At 51.6% G+C, this 17,290-nt stretch overlaps 1 protein-coding gene across 3 annotated transcripts in view; it reads left to right on the top strand.

The window, feature by feature from the left end:
* Positions 1-6,886: 6,886 nt before the first annotated feature.
* DNM1 (dynamin 1) overlaps positions 6,887-17,290 on the top strand; it is a 73,623-nt gene continuing 63,219 nt past the window's right edge. For 2 of the 3 annotated variants that reach the window (XM_076056078.1, XM_076056080.1), the window contains exons 1-2: positions 6,888-7,377; positions 13,431-13,504. In XM_076056078.1, coding sequence (XP_075912193.1) covers positions 7,217-7,377; positions 13,431-13,504 — 235 coding nt within the window. In that variant the 5' untranslated portion in view covers positions 6,888-7,216. Of the gene's footprint in view, positions 7,378-13,430; positions 13,505-17,290 lie in introns of all 3 variants that reach the window. The other variant, XM_076056079.1, reaches the window with a different exon arrangement.

The raw sequence follows: 17,290 nt of genomic DNA, 5'->3' as shown, positions 1-17,290 counted from the left end.
TCCCTCCACACCCCCCTTTTTTAATTGGCCAACATCTTTTTGCACGGTCGGTGCTTCGGCTCGCGGTCCCGATTTTCCCGCGCACCACAGCCGCCGCCTGGCTAGCCAATCCGGAGGGCCGTCGCCCCGGGTTTGATTCCGTCTCCCGGCGGTGCTCAAGTTGAAACAACGGGGAGGGCGGGGGGGGCGGCAGGTCTCTCAAATCTCCTCTCACCGCCGCCTCTGTCCACCCAGCAGCAGCAGCAGTAGCAGCAGCGTGGCGTGCACCCGCGAGTCGCTTCGGCGAGAGCACGTATTGCGGGGAGGTTAAGGTACGGGGGCCTAGTCCCCCCACGTCTTCAAAAGGTCAGCGGGGGGAGGTGGGGGGTAGGGGTAGGGGTAGAAAGAGTAGGCCGAAGGTTGGTTTGCCCCACCCCCTTCCCCGCGCCTAAAATATCACAGGCTTCCCCAGGGCGCGTCTCTCTGGTGCAGCGGGTGGAGTGGAGGCCCTTGGGCCCGCCAGCAGGTGGCGTGAGAGCGAGAAAAAATGCACGTTGGGGGGGCGGCGTCTTATCGTTGACGCGTGGACGGTGTGCCGCGCCTCCCTTTGTGACGTCACCACGGTGATGTCACTGGAGGCGGGCGAGCGCGGGGGGGGCGGCGCGTGGCGGCCCGCGGTAGCGAATTGGAAGTTTTATTTGGAGCGGTGGGGTGGGGGGGGGGGGGTCGCGTCATCCTTCACACTTAAATACTGTTTTATATGTACGCTCTCTCGTACACGCGCACGTATATATATATCTACCTTAACACGCTCGCACCCGTGGCCGATTTTCGCATCCCGGCTGCGAAGATCAAAGACGAGGAATCGCCCCGTGTCAGCCTTCCAAACGGGACTAGGCGGCGGGGGGGGGGGGGGGCAAAGCGCCGCTGTTTGCTCGCAGCAGCAGCATCGGCAGTAGCAGCAGCAGCAGCGCCGCCTTTGTCGGCCGCGGCACGGCACTCGAGGCTGACCGGGTGGCCAGGTCGCCTGCCGTCTTGATGTTTCACTACCACACGCGCACCGCACCGGGTACTCGTTGGCAGGGGCGGAGCCGGGGGGTTGGGGGTGACATTCTGCGTGCGAGTGTACGACACTCGGTCTGGCGGGGACTGCGTGCCAACTGCATCGTCGGAGCGCGTTGTCCGCCGACCGATGGCGTCTGGTTCAACAGCCCGACTCTCTCTAAACCGTTCGTGAAATTAAAATTTTGTTGAATGTCACCCCCCCACCCCCCCCCCCCCCCCCCCGGGGCCTGGAAATCCTGTGCTCCGGGTCCTGCTCGTTGGAGTCGAATCAACGCGGACACGACAGTAAAACCACCACCTCGCTTGCATATGACCTTCATAACTCCCACTTTCCCCCCCCCCCCCACCTCACCTCTCTCCCCCGTGCAAATTGCAAATGTAAATGAACCTGGTAGCATGTGACGGTTGACACAATGGTCACGGAGTGAGTTTGCATGACCCGTGTGTACAGTGTGCGTAAACGCATTACGCACAGCGTGTACAGTATACGCACGGCCTATATTTTAACGGGAGGGGGTGGGGTGAACTATTTTAGCGCAGATTTTTCGGGGGGGGGTTTCTTTTTTTGACGCAAATGATTTTAACCACGTCCTGTCTCGGTCCCCCCCCCCCCAAAAAAAGTACGCTAAATAATAAAGAGAGGTTTTTTTTTTTAAACGATCGCAAAAGGGTCCTTTTGTCGGGCTTCGCCGCGACGAGTTGATGAACGTTGCTTCGGGGCGTCAATTCGCGTTTGCTGTTCTCCGGATTTATAAGACGCTCCCCGGACAGTTAGGGAGCAACCCCAAGCTTGTGCCGCTTCACCCCCCCCCCCCCCCCCCGGGGCTGTCGGCTTCCACTGATCTGGTCTAGCGCCACCTTTTGCCTACTCTTCCCCCTTGCACTGGGAACAAACTTCCCCCTCCGCATGAAACGAGGAAGCACCCCGTGTCTAGTTTCTACTCCTCGCTCAAGACGGGCGGTGGGGGGGGGGCCCGGGGGGGGGGCCCAGCTCATCTCCCTGGTGGCCCATCCTTCCCTCCATCCCCAAGTACCCATAGACTCACGCAGAGACCCACAGACTCGCACGGAGACCCATAGACTCGCACGGAGACCCATAGACTCGCACGGAGACCCACAGACTCACACAAAGACCCACAGACTCGCACGGATACCCACAGACTCGCACCGCGACCCACAGACTCGCACCGCGACCCACAGACTCGCACGGAGACCCATAGGCTCGCACCGACTGAGTTGTGATTGAACCGTGTTTTTAAGTGCAGTGAGTTGATGGTCTCAGTCCGGTCACCAGTGAAGAGAAGAAAATATAACCCTGGCTGCATTGAACTTGGTTCTGCACAGCTCACTTGAATACCGACTCTAGCATCACGCGACGGACGTTACGCTTGGGATGTCTGGGAAAGTTCTGCTGCCCTACTGCTGCCCGACTGTGGACCGCAGGAGCGTCATTTTAATTCGTGATCTCGGATGGAGCTCTATGCTATCCACTTCAGTGGCCCCGTTATCCAACACGTCCACCGATAGCAAAATCTTCGGACAAAATACGGGGGAGGGGGCGGGGGGGGGAGGCGGGGCTTGAAACGCGTCTTATAAAGCGGAGAATATTAAACGAGTTTGATTTGTTGTTATGGTGGTTCATTGTCTCCACACCTGCGTTGCAATTATCGTGAACACTTGGGCAGAGTTTATCCACCACAATTGTGATTTGTCGATGCCTTACCCGACATCCGTGTTGTGATAAGATCGTGCGTCAGCGGCGTGCGTTATTATCTCGCCACGTCGTTTTCACCTCTTTTTAAAATTTATTTTTAAATATTGACCCCGAACCCAAAAAAAAAAGTGACGCGTTAATTCCTGCTACGTCGTCAAAACTCGCGACTAAAAAAACTTAAAGAGTTTCTGATGCGCGCGCGTGCACAACTGCTGCTGCCATTCGCCACGAAGTGGCAGTGACGTCATCATCTTTACCCGTGCCAGGCTCGGTGCACTTTTGAGGGCACGTGGATTTGGGCCTGGGATCTTTGGCAGGTTGTGTGGGAATTGGGCCTCGTAGCTGCAGGGATACAAGAGGTGAAGGTGTTCTCTGCTGGAAGGAGGTCACGGGACCAGACTCTGCAAGTGCCATGGGTTGACTGCCTGAGATGACTGGCAGATGCACCACCTGCAACCCCCTGCTGTGCCACATCGCTGCGTTTTAGCCGCCCGGCGCTCCGCTCGTCGTTGCGATCGTCGCTCCTCTGCCCTCCGCTCTTGCTGGGAGGGCGACTGCCGCCTTCAGCTGCCCAGCAGCGGCGGCAGCGGCGTTCACGACCCTCCTCCGCAGAGGCCGATCTCGACACCGCCGGTAGCGGCCGTCGGCAAGTCCCACTCGGCTCCACGTCCTCCCGTACCGCGTCGGGCTCCATCTCTTCTCGAGGCCGTGCCGCGTCCGTTTAAGCCCCCCCCCCCCTTAAGCCCCCCCCACCCATCGTCTGTCCGGCCAAACGGAAGCTGCTTGGGCATGCGGTGGCTGGGCACGCGGTGGCTACGGGGGACCCAGCCGACTTGACGACGGACGAGGACTGCGTCCCCAGATCGTTCCAGAAACCCTGTGATCTCTCCCCCCCCTCCCGCCCTGGATCGTAGGGCCTAGGGCCAGCCTGAACGTTTGTGACGGTTTCCTCAGGAGGGTTTCCCACGTTTCGAATGGAGTAGCTCCGGAAGGAGGAGGGTGCGCCGACGTGGTGGTCAGCGGGGAACGGGTGTTTGACCGACCCCGCCGTGTGTTTTACTGACCCCCTCCGCTGTTTGTTTGACCGACCCCACCCCCCCTCCCCCGCTGTGATTGACCGACCCCCCCCCACACCCCCCCCCCACACACTGTGACCGACTTCACCGCTTTGGTACCGCCCGATGTTGATCGCGAGTCACACTCGACCTCAGGTCCGCGCTGTACCACCAACAACCAGCAAGCAAGCAAGCATACCACCCACCGACGCAACAACAACAAACACAGACACCAACAACAATAATAACGTATAAATGTATCGGATTTTCTTAATTTTAAGTTCTCAGTTTTAAACAAAATAATAAAAACTTTGTATTTTAAACGAAAAACTTTCACACACAAACCCCCCTATTATATTTAGTCGCTATACCAAGGGGGGTGGGGGGGGGGGAGTGGTGGGGGTGGGAGTTTCTCGCTTATTATTTCCCCCCCACACCCCACCAACCCCACTAATTCCCCAAGCCCGCCGGTTATAAGAAACATTAAGTAACGGGATTTCCGCGGCGATCGTGGTCTGTTCGTTGGTTTGTGTCGCGGTCCATCCCTCCCCCCCCCGCCCCCACCACCCATCAACGCCTCGGGTTTCGGAGGCTGGAAAGGAAATCGCAAACCAACCCAGGCAACAAGTCGCGCCGTGAGACCCGTCTCGGCTCCAAATAATGTGACTCGTCGCCGCGGTGGGAGAGCGAGAGAGAGAGAGAGAAAGAAAATGTGTATATTTTGCCCGAATTAAAACTTTAAAAAAATTACAAATCTAGCGGCACGGACTCATTTTCTTACCTCCACCTTCCCCCCCCCCCCCCCCGGGTCGGGCGCGGCGTTTAAACGTCGTCTTGTTTACCCGTTGTGTGCAAAACTAGCCCCCCTACTGGCCAAGACTAATCAGCGCTGTCCTACCAGACAGTCTCGTCCCTTCACCTGATGAAGGCTGCTTGTGTTGTGGCCGAAACGTCGTGAGAATATTATTGTGTTATTTTATTTTATCAATTTATTATTTTATTCTCATTCTACGTGACTTTACCCAAAGAACCAAAGAAGATGAATCATTGCAGTCACGAAAGCTTTAAATCGAAACTAATTAGAGAATCTATCCAAAATCTTGATTGGAAGCTTTCGAGACCGCAGGAATCCACACTCGTCGGTTCTTCCGGAAAAGTCATCACGTGGGTATAAACTAAAATAAATCGCGTGACGTTTCGATCGCAACACAGGCGGTCGTCCTCGGGCGGAAGAAATATAACCCGGCAGTGGAACCGCTGAACCTATCGAAATAAAAATAATTTGAACTGTTCGGATAGCTACCGCCTTAGTGCTGCTTGGAAGCGAATCGTCAAATAATACGTAAACGCGTGCCTAATAAAGGGTGGCATACTGCAATAGGGATTGCCGTTGATGCGGCTATTTTAACACATTCTCCTGCGGAGGGAGCTGGTCGGAACGTTGGGTTGCTCAGTCAATGGCCAGGGTCAACAACGGCACCACGTGGTGTATTCCACAAATATGCCCGACTAAGGGTGGGCACAAGCCGGCGTGAGTAGGTTAAACGTTGAGTTTTATAAGGGCACCACGGGGTGACCAGCCCCTCCCCACCCAGCCCCTCCCCACCCTCCCCACCCAGCCCCTCCCCACCCAGTGGTGGTCGTGGTGATGACGATGGTGCTGATATTGATGGCGGCGTGGCCGTGGTGATTATGGTGCTGCTGTTGGTGGTGATGGTGTTGGTCATGATGGTGCTGTTGCCGCTGGTGATGGCGAGGGGTTGATGGTGCTGGTGGTGATAATGATGGTGATGATGATAATAGTGCTGTTAGTGGTGGTGATGATGATGATGGCGCTGTTGTATAATCGTGGACAGATTCGTGGTTATTATCCCATGGTGAGAGACTGCGACCCCTTCGCTCGCCCGGAAAAGAAGAAAAAAACAAAATCCTCCGTCTCGAGAAATGGTTTTCAGGAGTGTCCCGCGACATTCAGGAATTCTTCTCTGGCGTGCGATGGTTGAGACATTGCACTTCCAATCCAATGGCATTATGGGTAGTCAACCTACTTGCAGTGCTGCAGTCAAAAGTCAAAGTCACTTGGCGCTCATCTCGAATGCCAAATCGTGGGCCGGCGGTGGAAATTCTCACGTTGGGGTAAAACGTGGAGCAAATACCCCCACCCCACACACGGTTATGGATAGGCGTAACGTCTGTCGGAATGACATTCACCTTCGCCCGTAACTCCCTCGCCTTCCCCCCCCCCTTTGTTGCAATGGGCCGTTCCACGCCTAACCCCGCTTAACGCCCGCATGGGTTCAACCATTGTTCATTGAGGGATGTTTCGCACGCTATAATTTTTTTTAATGGGACTTCATAGCCGCAATCAAATGCGTACACCGTAACCACCGACCCTTGCTTAATTGAAATGGTACGCACCTCTATAAACAGTGGATTGGACCATTGCTTTCAAGATGACTGCTGTGTTAATTTGAAATACACCCGCACGCCATATGAACAAATCACCCCTTAAACGGAATGGCGCTTACCCCCTTGCGTCTCATCAACAGCAATGTATCGGATCATACCATTACGCATTTTTAGGGGCAGTTGGAAATGCTGCAATGCGCCGCTGTCTGAAACAAGACGAATGTTTACTGCCCTGTAAATGCAATGGTTTCGCCCGCAACGCCCATTAGAATCGCAGGGGCGCGGGTCGTACCATTAATAATTAGGGGTAGTTTGAATGCCACTGCAATGGCTGTTTTTAATAAAAAATTTTTTTTTTTAAAAACACGGAACGTGTCACCTAATTTTATTATAACAATCGTCACTCCCTTGAACGTGCGTCCCACTCGACAGCACCATTTGGAGTAAACATTCCTGGACGTTCCCATTATTCAATTTTGGGGTTGGTCGTAAACACTGCAATGCGCCCTAGAACCCACCCTCCTCCCCCTCCTCCTCCTCGTATCCATTCAAGATAAAAAAAAATTGTAAACAGACCTTTAAATCTCCCACCCCCAACTTACATTCGCGGTGGTACATCCCACGCGCGCGCGCCCCGTTTAAATCAATGCACCGCGGACCGTACCATTCACGTCAGCGGTTCCAGAGGAGGGGGGCTGGTTGGTGTTGAACACCGCGGTCGAGCACCATTGACATCAATTGCAGCGGCACGGGCAGCTGTGATGTCGGTGTAAAAGCCCGAGCGGCAAAGGAATTGCTTTGCAAATAATAATAACAACAGAAATAATAAGTGCACCGTTATTGACGAGGGGGGTGGGTGGGGTGGTGGGTTAAATTTGATTTTTTTTCGTGTGTGTGTGTAATTGTAAAGCGAAGGGTGACAAAAAAAATATTTATATATTCAAACAACAACACAACAACAACAGCAACAGCAATCAAACAAGGGCGATTGATCATGGGGAACCGCGGAATGGAAGATTTAATTCCGCTCGTGAATCGAATGCAGGACGCGTTCACGGCCATAGGGCAAAACTGCAGCCTGGATTTGCCGCAGATCGCAGTGGTCGGATCGCAGAGCGCCGGCAAAAGCTCCGTCCTTGAGAATTTCGTGGGCAGGTAAAACAAACGGACCACCACCACAACCACCACAATCATCATTGTGTAAGAAAAAAAAATAGTTTAAATTTTTTTTGTAAAAATAAAAAAATAATGCGTGTGTAAATTGAGGCCTACGTTTTGTCGGTCTTTCGTGGGCGAGCACCGGACTAACCTGAGTGGGCCCCGCCGGCCAAGGCGCGACTCGGGCCGCGGTAGCAGCGGCGTTCATGAGACGCGTCCCGTTACTTGGCGAACAACGCTCGAAATGTTTGTTAAAAGTAGTTAAGTTTGTAGGCGTAGTCGTTTGTTACTGGTGGCTTTCGCGGCCAATATCGTCCATAATATAGGTGGGGGGGGGGGTTGTTATTGGGTGAGATAGCGTAAATATGAATTCTGTGTCGTTAAACCCGCCACCACCCGACACGGCCAATTAGTGACTAGTACAGCATTAGTGTGTAGTGTATAGTGTAGTGTATAGTGTAGTGTACTAGTACAGCATTAGTGTATAGTGTAGTATACTAGTACAGCACTAGTGTGTAGTGTATAGTGTAGTGTATAGTGTAGTATACTAGTACAGCACTAGTGTGTAGTGTATAGTGTAGTGTATAGTGTAGTATAATAGTACAGCACTAGTGTGTAGTGTATAGTGTAGTATACTAGTGTATAGTGTAGTGTATAGTGTAGTATACTAGTACAGCACTAGTGTGTAGTGTATAGTGTAGTATACTAGTACAGCACTAGTGTGTAGTGTATAGTGTAGTATACTAGTACAGCACTAGTGTGTAGTGTATAGTGTAGTATATTAATATAACACTGGTGTGTAGTGTATAGTGTAGTATACTAGTACAGCACTAGTGTGTAGTGTATAGTGTAGTGTACTAGTACAGCACTAGTGTGTAGTGTATAGTGTACTAGTACAGCACTAGTGTGTAGTGTATAGTGTACTAGTACAGCACTAGTGTGTAGTGTATAGTGTAGTGTACTAGTACAGCACTAGTGTGTAGTGTATAGTGTAGTATACTAGTACAGCACTAGTGTGTAGTGTATAGTGTAGTGTACTAGTACAGCACTAGTGTATAGTGTAGTATACTAGTACAGCACTAGTGTGTAGTGTATAGTGTAGTGTACTAGTACAGCACTAGTGTATAGTGTAGTGTATAGTGTAGTATACTAGTACAACACTAGTGTGTAGTGTATAGTGTAGTATACTAGGACAGCACTAGTGTATAGTGTAGTATACTAGTACAGCACTAGTATGTAGTGTATAGTGTAGTGTGTAGTGTAGTATACTAGTACAGCACAGTGTGTAGTGTATAGTGTAGTATACTAGTACAGCACTAGTGTGTAGTGTATAGTGTAGTATACTAGTACAGCACTAGTGTGCAGTGTATAGTGTAGTATACTAGTACAGCACTAGTGTGTAGTGTATAATGTAGTATACTAGTACAGCACTAGTGTGTAGTGTATAATTTAGTATACTAGTACAGCACTAGTGTGTAGTGTATAGTGTAGTATACTAGTACAGCACTAGTGTGTATAGTGTAGTATACTAGTACAGCACTAGTGTATAGTGTAGTATACTAGTACAGCACTAGTGTGTAGTGAATAGTGTAGTGTATAGTGTAGTATACTAGTACAGCACTAGTGTGTAGTGTATAGTGTGGTGTACTAGTACAGCACTAGTGTGTAGTGTAGTGTATAGTGTAGTATACTAGTACAGCACTAGTGTGTAGTGTAGTATATAGTGTAGTTTACTAGTACAGCACTAGTGTGTAGTGTATAGTGTAGTGTATAGTGTAGTATACTAGTACAGCACTAGTGTGTAGTGTAGTATATAGTGTAGTTTACTAGTACAGCACTAGTGTGTAGTGCAGGGGTGGGCAAATTTTTTGACTCGCTGGCCACAATGGGTTCTAAAATTTGACAGAGGGGCCGGGCCAGGTACAGATGGATGGAGTGTTTGTGTAAACTAATATAACTGACGTGTAAAAATCATTACATGAAAGGATTTGGCCTTTAAGGTAGCAAAGCATTTATTTGCAAAGCAAAGTGCGCCATCTAATGGGGAAATTGGGGCATTACAGGAGAAAGGTAAAATTTAATTCAATAATAATATTTGGACAAGTTCGACAGGCCGGATTAAAAATCCCAACGGGCCGTATATGGCCCGGGGGCCGTACTCTGCCCATGTCTGGTGTAGTGTATAGTGTAGTATACTAGTGCAGCACTAGTGTGTAGTGTAGTGTGTAGTATACTAGTACAGCACTAGTGTGTATTGTAGTGTGTAGTGTAGTGTATAGTGTAGCATACAAGTACAGTACTAGTGTATAGTGTAGTATGCTAGTGCGGCACTAGTGTGTAGTGTATAGTGTAGTATACTAGTACAGCACTAGTGTGTAGTGTATAGTGTAGTATACTAGTACAGCACTAGTGTGTAGTGTATAGTGTAGTGTATAGTGTAGTATACTAGTACAGCACTAGTGTGTAGTGTAGTGTATAGTGTAGTATACTAGTACAGCACAAGTGTCTAGTGTATAGTGTAGTGTATAGTGTAGTATACTAGTACAGCACTAGTGTATAGTGTAGTGTATAGTGTAGTATACTTGTACAGCACTAGTGTGTAGTGTATAGTGTAGTATACTAGTACAGCACTAGTGTATAGTGTAGTGTATAGTGTAGTATACTAGTACAGCACTAGTGTGTAGTGTATAGTGTAGTGTATAGTGTAGTGTACTAGTACAGCACTAGTGTATAGTGTAGTGTATAGTGTAGTATACTAGTACAGCACTAGTGTATAGTGTATAGTGTAGTATACTAGTACAGCACTAGTGTGTAGTGTATAGTGTAGTGTATAGTGTAGTACACTAGTACAGCACTAGTGTGTAGGTCTTCATTTAGACAGACGCAGCATTTCTCCTGCTGTCTGTTCCAGCCGATGACGGACGCTTGTGTTTGCGATCGAAACATCGTGATTTAATTCATTTTACTTCCTACCTACGTGATGACTTTACCTGAAGAACCAACGAGTTCCATTTAACATATTCGACCGCGGGTTTTTTCGTTTGGTAGAGCGTGAGACGGCAAATGGGTTCTTTATCCTTGATAACTTTTGAGATATGGTAATAGGTTTTTACCCTTTTAACTGGCACAACAACTGACACCTTTATTCAAGGCATCATGTTTGCAATAACTACAACACAAGCAGTCAAAATGCAAACAAAAGGGACAACTCTGATAATGATATTGGCACTGTCCCTGAATTTGATTGGTCCACACCCGAGACGGCTTTTCTTAGAGCCTCGTCTCCACTGGTGTTGGACCAGAAGACGCCAAAAGGCGTACAGCTCAAAAACAGCACACTATCAGAGTATTGAGGGCTCGGGGTGAGCATTTACATTATGAGACATCCTTTGCCAGCAACAAGCTATAGTAATAGGTTCTACCCTTTTAACTGGCACAAAAACTGACACCTTTATTCAAGGCATCATGTTTGCAATAACCACAACACAAGCAGTTCGAAAACGGTCAAAGGTAGCAAAGCTTACTCCTTGTAGACTATTAAGTTAATTGATATTTTTTCTTCGTTCTTTCTCGTGAAAAAAGAAACGGAACTCTTTTTTTTAATTGAGCGGTGGACGGTGATGGGCGAAGTGTTTAAATGTAAGAAGTTGAAGCGATGTCGCCAACTATTTGTCGTGGAAAAATAGCGAATGTTTGGGGTGCTTGTTACGTGGTCTGATCAAGACTGTAAAGAAATCAAATCAGGTTTATTATGAGATGTATCTTGTTGAAACCTTTTCGCCTGGCGAAGACAGCCTCCTTATGATCATGTTGACGGTGATGGTATAGGATTGGACGTCCGCTAGAGGCCGCTATAAGGGATATCCACTCAGGAGGAGTTCTAACAATTTTTTTTTTAATCCTTTTCTTCCACATTGGTCACCGGTGGTAGAGGGTGGGACGTTACCCACAATTCACCCCACCACACGCGACTCATTTAAGACAAAAGTGGCATCTCTCCCCCCCCCCCCCTGGTGCCTAGGAGATGTTAACTACCTCGCCTGGTATACAGGAGGTCGTGGGTTCCATCCCGACCCTGACGACGCCTGCTGCTGCTGTAGATTTGGAGTCTGTGTCTCTCTCTCTCATCATCATCACGGTGGCTAGGAGATGTTAACTACCTCGCCTGGTGTACAGGAGGTCGTGGGTTCCATCTCGACCCTGATGACGCCTGCTGCTGCTGCTGTATATTTGGAGTCTGTGTCTCTCTCATCATCATCATCACGGTGGCTAGGAAATGTTGACTACCTCGCCCGGTGTACAGGAGGTCGTGGGTTCCATCCCGACCCTGACGATGCCTGCTGCTGCTGTATATTTGGAGTTTGCGTGTCTCTCTCTCTCATCATCATCACGGTGGCTAGGAGATGTTGACTACCTCGCCTGGTATACAGGAGGTCGTGGGTTCCATCCCGACCCTGACGCCTGCTGCTGCTGTATATTTGAAGTCTGCGTGTCTCTCTCTCTCTCATCATCATCACGGTGGCTAGGAGATGTTAACTACCTCGCCTGGTGTACAGGAGGTCGTGGGTTCCATCCCGACCCTGACGATGCCTGCTGCTGCTGCTGTATATTTGGAGTCTGCGTGTCTCTCTCTCTCATCATCATCACGGTGGCTATGAGATGTTGACTACCTCGCCTGGTCTACAGGAGGTCGTGGGTTCCATCCCGACCCTGACGACGCCTGCTGCTGCTGTAGATTTGGAGTCTGCGTGTCTCTCCCCGTTGTCGCGTGGATTTTTTCTCCGGGTCCTCCGGTTTTTCCCTCCACATTTATAATCGACATCGCCACGCGTTTAAGGCTGCAGTAAAAACCTTGGATTTGCGAGCATAATTCGTTCCGGAAACGTGTTTGTAATCCAAAGCACTCGCACATCAAAGCACTCCGTACGTCAGTTGTGTGATCACGTGACGCTCCGCAGTACAAAGCGTGCACACGTACGCTTCTGCTCGTGTTGCAAGACCCCCTCGCTCGTTTATCAAATTAATATTTTTAAAAAAAAATGTTGTTCGTCTTGAAAAACACTCGCAGACCAAGGTTTTACTGTACGTATTTGGCTGCCGCTATACGTGTCCGCACGCCAACGATGATGATGGTGATCCACTGCTTCGTTGAGCTATCATTTGTGGTTTGCCAGGTCGCTTGTGACTAAAGAGCTAAAGGTAGCGCAGTGTAGGCCTAAAACTACAATCTTGACCGAAAGCTTTCGTGACTGCAGGAATTCGTATTCGGCAAAGCCACGCAAGCAATCGTCCTCAGGTGAGGACGATTGCTTGTGTTGCCATCGAAACGTCGTGATATTTGTATTAAGAAAAAATTCTATCTACGTGGCTTTACCGAAAGACCCAAAGAATACTAAAAATACAAGTTTAGTTGTAGTATGGGTCTCGATGTGCATGGGTCTCTGTGGGTCTCTATGAGTACGGGTCTCTATGGGTCTCTGTGGTCACTTCTGAAAAAAAGCTTTTTATAGCCTTGCCGGCCTTCTTAAAACACATTCTCCTGCGGAGGGAGGGAGCTGGTAGGAACGTTGGGTTGCTCGGTCAATGGCCAGGGTCAACAAGGGCGGCACCACCACGTGGTGCATTCCGCACAATATGCCCGGCTGTGAGGGCGGGCACAAGCCGGCGTGAGTAGGTTAAACGTTGAGTTTTATAAGGGCACCACGGGGTGACCAGCCCCTCCCCACCCAGCCACACCCCTCCCACCCCCCACCCAGCCCCACCCCTCCCCACCCAGCCTCCGTCCACCGAGCCCCACCCCTCCCACCCCCCACCCAGCCCCACCCTCCCCACCCTCCCCACCCAGCCCCTCCCTCCCCACCCAGCCCCTCCCCACCCTCCCCTCTCCACCCAGCCCCACCCCTCCCATTTTTGGATGCACGACGGACGGACAGACACAATAATCCCCTGTGGGCTGCTGGTGTAGTAACCAGGAGGCTCCTACACAGTATGAGTGCCGCTACACACTAAGAGCACCTGATCAATGCGTCTGTGTCCGCGCGTGTGTGTAGGGATTTCCTGCCGAGGGGATCTGGGATCGTGACGCGGAGACCCCTGATTCTTCAGCTGTGCACGGCCGACACCGGTACTGGCGCAGAGACAGCTGTGCAGTGCCTCTTGCAAAAGCTGTGTGTGTGTACACCTGTGTGTGTGTGTGTACACCTGTGTGTGTGTGTGTACACCTGTGTGTGTGTGTGTCACTGTGTGTGTGTGTGTCACTGTGTGTGTGTACACCTGTGTGTGTGTACACCTGTGTGTGTGTCACTGTGTGTGTGTCACTGTGTGTGTGTACACCTGTGTGTGTGTGTCACTGTGTGTGTGTCACTGTGTGTGTGTCTGTACACCTGTGTGTGTGTGTGTCACTGTGTGTGTGTGTTATGGGGAGCGGTAGTGTAGCGGTTAGCGCGCTGCGCTATGAACCTGGCGACCCGGGTTCGATTCCCGCTTACGGCCAACACCATTGACGATTATCTGAACCGGTCCGGGGCCTCCCCTAGGTCGACTCAGCCTCAAATGAGTACCTGGTGCGGTGTGTAAACATTTCCACTGGGGAGACAAAGGCGGTCGGGCATGGTGCTGGCCACTCACCCCCTCGTGTACCGTTCCGGCCTTCATAGGTGCTCGCTAACAGCACTTGCCCCTACAGTCTGTTAAGGCTATACGGGGGATCTTTGTGTGTGTGTACACCTGTGTGTGTACACCTGTGTGTGTGTGTGTCACTGTGTGTGTGTGTGTACACCTGTGTGTGTGTGTCATTGTGGGGAGCGATAGTGTAGCGGTTAGCGCGCTGCGCTATGAACCTGGCGACCCGGGTTCGATTCCCGCTCACGGCCAACACCAGTGACGATTATCTGAACCGGTCCCGGGCCTCCCCTAGGTCGACTCAGCCTCAAATGAGTACCTGGTGCGGTGTGTAAACATCGCCACTAGGGAGACAAAGGCGGTCGGGCGTGGTGCTGGCCACCCACCCCCTCGTGTACCGTTTCGGCCTTCATAGGTGCTCGCTAACAGCACTTGCCCCTACAGTCTGTTAAGGTTATATGGGGGATCTTTGTCTTTGATCTTTGTAGGTGTGTGTAGGTGTGTGTGTAGGTGTGTGTGTAGGTGTGTAGGTGTGTAGGTGTGTGCGTAGGTGTGTAGGTGTGTTTAACTCGTGGTTTAGTAGTAATTAATTGAAGGTGGAGGGGTTACCAGCCCCTCGCACCCGCCCAGAGCCCCCGTTTAGCCCCTGTGGTGGACACATATGCCATGAGGGGAGGAGCCAATCAAAATTGGAACCTCCCCCCACAGCACTGTCCACGACAGAGTTGCCCATCCGGCACCGCGAGGAGGTAGGGGGTTGTTTTGCCGGACTAAATCTGCAGGTTCGCAGATTTGCTGAGCATTTCTGTGAGGTCCTGGGGGAGGGAAAATCCCTCAGCCAGGAAAACATCGTGGCACAAAGTGAGGATGACCCTGCTGAGGCTGCAGTGCCTCAAATATTGGAAGAAGTCACCCCCTGTGAGTGGCTGGCTGAGGTGCCATCTGTTGAGGAAGTACTGAAGGCGATCCGGAGTCTGAGACCAGGAAAGGCAGCGGGCAGAGATGATCTCCCAAGCGAAATGCTGAGGGAGGGCGGCGTTTGTGCACAGACTGCCCTATATGACATCATAACAACAGTCTGGACCACTGGACGGGTTCCGCAGGATCGGAAGGATGCCCTGGTGGTCCCCCTTTTTAAGAATGGGGACCGCACAGACTGTAACAACTACAGGGGCATCTATCTCCTCAGTATGCCGGGAAAGGTCCTGGCAAGGATTATTCAACATCGCCTTGCCAGGCACGCTGAGGAGAGGCTTGCGGAGCCCCAATGCAGTTTCAGGAAAGGGCGGTCCTGCACAGATGCCATATTTTCTGTCTGTCTGTCTGCTACAGCAGAGGTGTAGGGAATTCCAACAAGACCTACATCTCTGCTTTATTGACATGGTCAAGGCCTATGATACAATCAGTAGGCCTGGGCTCTGGGTTGTTCTTCGTGCTTTTGGAGTACCTGACCCTCTGCTCACGATCATTAAGGACCTTCATGATGGTGAGCGGGCCCGGGTAAAACTACGTGGCCGGGAGTCAGAGCCATTCCCTGTTAACCTTGGGGTGCGACAGGGATGTCCTCTGGCTCCCACATTATTTAACATCTATTTTGACCACGTAGTTCGTGAAGCCTTCAATAGCTGTACCGGGGGAATCTCCATATGGTACAGATATAATGGGAGGCTGATCGATGCCCGGGTGCGGTCAAGGGATGGCTCCCTATTGCTCAACCATGTGATGTATGCTGATGATTTGGTAATAGCTGCACATTCGGAGGAGGAGTTGGAGACGCTGCTGCTGAGACTGGAGCGTGCCACTAAGAGGTGGGGCCTTACCATCAGCCCCACCAAAACTAAGCACCTGCCTGGGTATTTTGTACCATCGGACACTCCACCCCCACAACTCCCAATCGGTGATGGGGCAGTTGTGGAGAGTTTCCCATACCTGGGCAGTGTGCTTATGACTGGCTCCAGTTTAACAGCAGAGGTCTCACTCCGAATCAGTCGAGCGGCAATATCTTTTCATCGGTTGCGTAACGCTGTGTGGAAGCTACCTGGTCTGTCGCTCCGCACTAAGCTTCAGGTCTTCTCGGCCACGGTCATTCCCTCCCTTTTCTACGCTTGCGAAACGTGGACCCCCCTAATGGAACATCTTCGCCGGTTAGAAACATTTAGGCTGGCCTGCCTACGATCCATCCTGGGTTTAACCAGACTGGATTGTGTGAGGAGCTCAAAAATCCTTGAAAGATCTGGGCAAGGGTCCCATCGGTGAGCTCCTCCGGCGGGGAAGGCTGTGATGGCTGGGTCATGTAGCCCGCATGCCCAGCCACGGCATGCCGAAACAGCTTTTATTCGGCCGGATTGAGGGGGCTAAGCGGGCGCGGCACGGGCTAGAGAAGAGATGGAGTGATGTGGTACAGGAGGACGTGGAGCTGAGTGGACTTGCCGATGATCGGTACCAGCGGTGTCAAGATCGGCCTCTGTGGAGGAGGCTCGTGAAGGATGCTAGTGGGCAGTTGGAGGTAGTCGCCCTCCAACAACAACGGAGGGCGGAGGAGCGACGCTCACAACAACGAGCGGAGCGCCGGGTGGCTAAAGCACAGCAGGTTGGCACAGTAGGGGGCACAGGTGGTGCATCAGCCAGTCATCTCAGTCATCTCAGTCAGTCGACCCGTGGCACCTGGGTCTGCCCAGTGACCTCCTGCCAGCGGGCGTTCGACACTTCACGTGGCCTCACGGTGCACATAGCCTGGCACAAGCGTCGTGGTGACGTCACCGCCACTTAGTGGCGAATGGCGGTTGTTGTTGTTGTTGTAGGTGTGTGTAGGTGTGTAGGTGTGTGTGTGTGTAGGTGTGTGTGTGTAGGTGTATGTGTAGGTGTGTGTGTGTGTACACCTGTGTGTCGCCATCTCACCGGGTTCTTCGGGCGAGAATTAATAACGCGCGACATCACAGCGCCACACACTCTGTCCCAGCTCCCTCCTCCTGATGGTGGGGGCTCGTTTCTCGCTGCGTCTCCCCCCGCGTGTCTCCCCATAATCCTGTCTCCCTTGTCTCCTGTGTCCACTACATGTCCCCCCCCCCCTCGTATCCCGTTGTGCCCCCCCGCGTGTCTCTCCCATGTCCTCCACCCCCACCACCATGTCCCCCTGTGTCCCCCCGTGTCCCCCCCGTGTCCCCCCCATGTCCCCCTGTGTCTCTCCCGTGTCCCCCCCTCCCCCGTGTCTCTCCCGTGTCCCCCCGTGTCTCTCCCGTGTCCCCTCGTGTCTCTCCCGTGTCCCCCCGTGTCTCTCCCGTGTCCCCGC

The sequence above is a fragment of the Petromyzon marinus genome, chromosome 74 (assembly GCF_048934315.1).
Source record: "Petromyzon marinus isolate PM22_M1 ecotype Great Lakes invasive population chromosome 74, UKy_Petmar_22M1.pri1.0, whole genome shotgun sequence".
Lineage (NCBI taxonomy): Eukaryota > Metazoa > Chordata > Hyperoartia > Petromyzontiformes > Petromyzontidae > Petromyzon > Petromyzon marinus.
The sequence above is the reverse complement of the archived record's forward strand: the minus strand, read 5'-3'. Positions and strand labels throughout refer to the sequence as shown.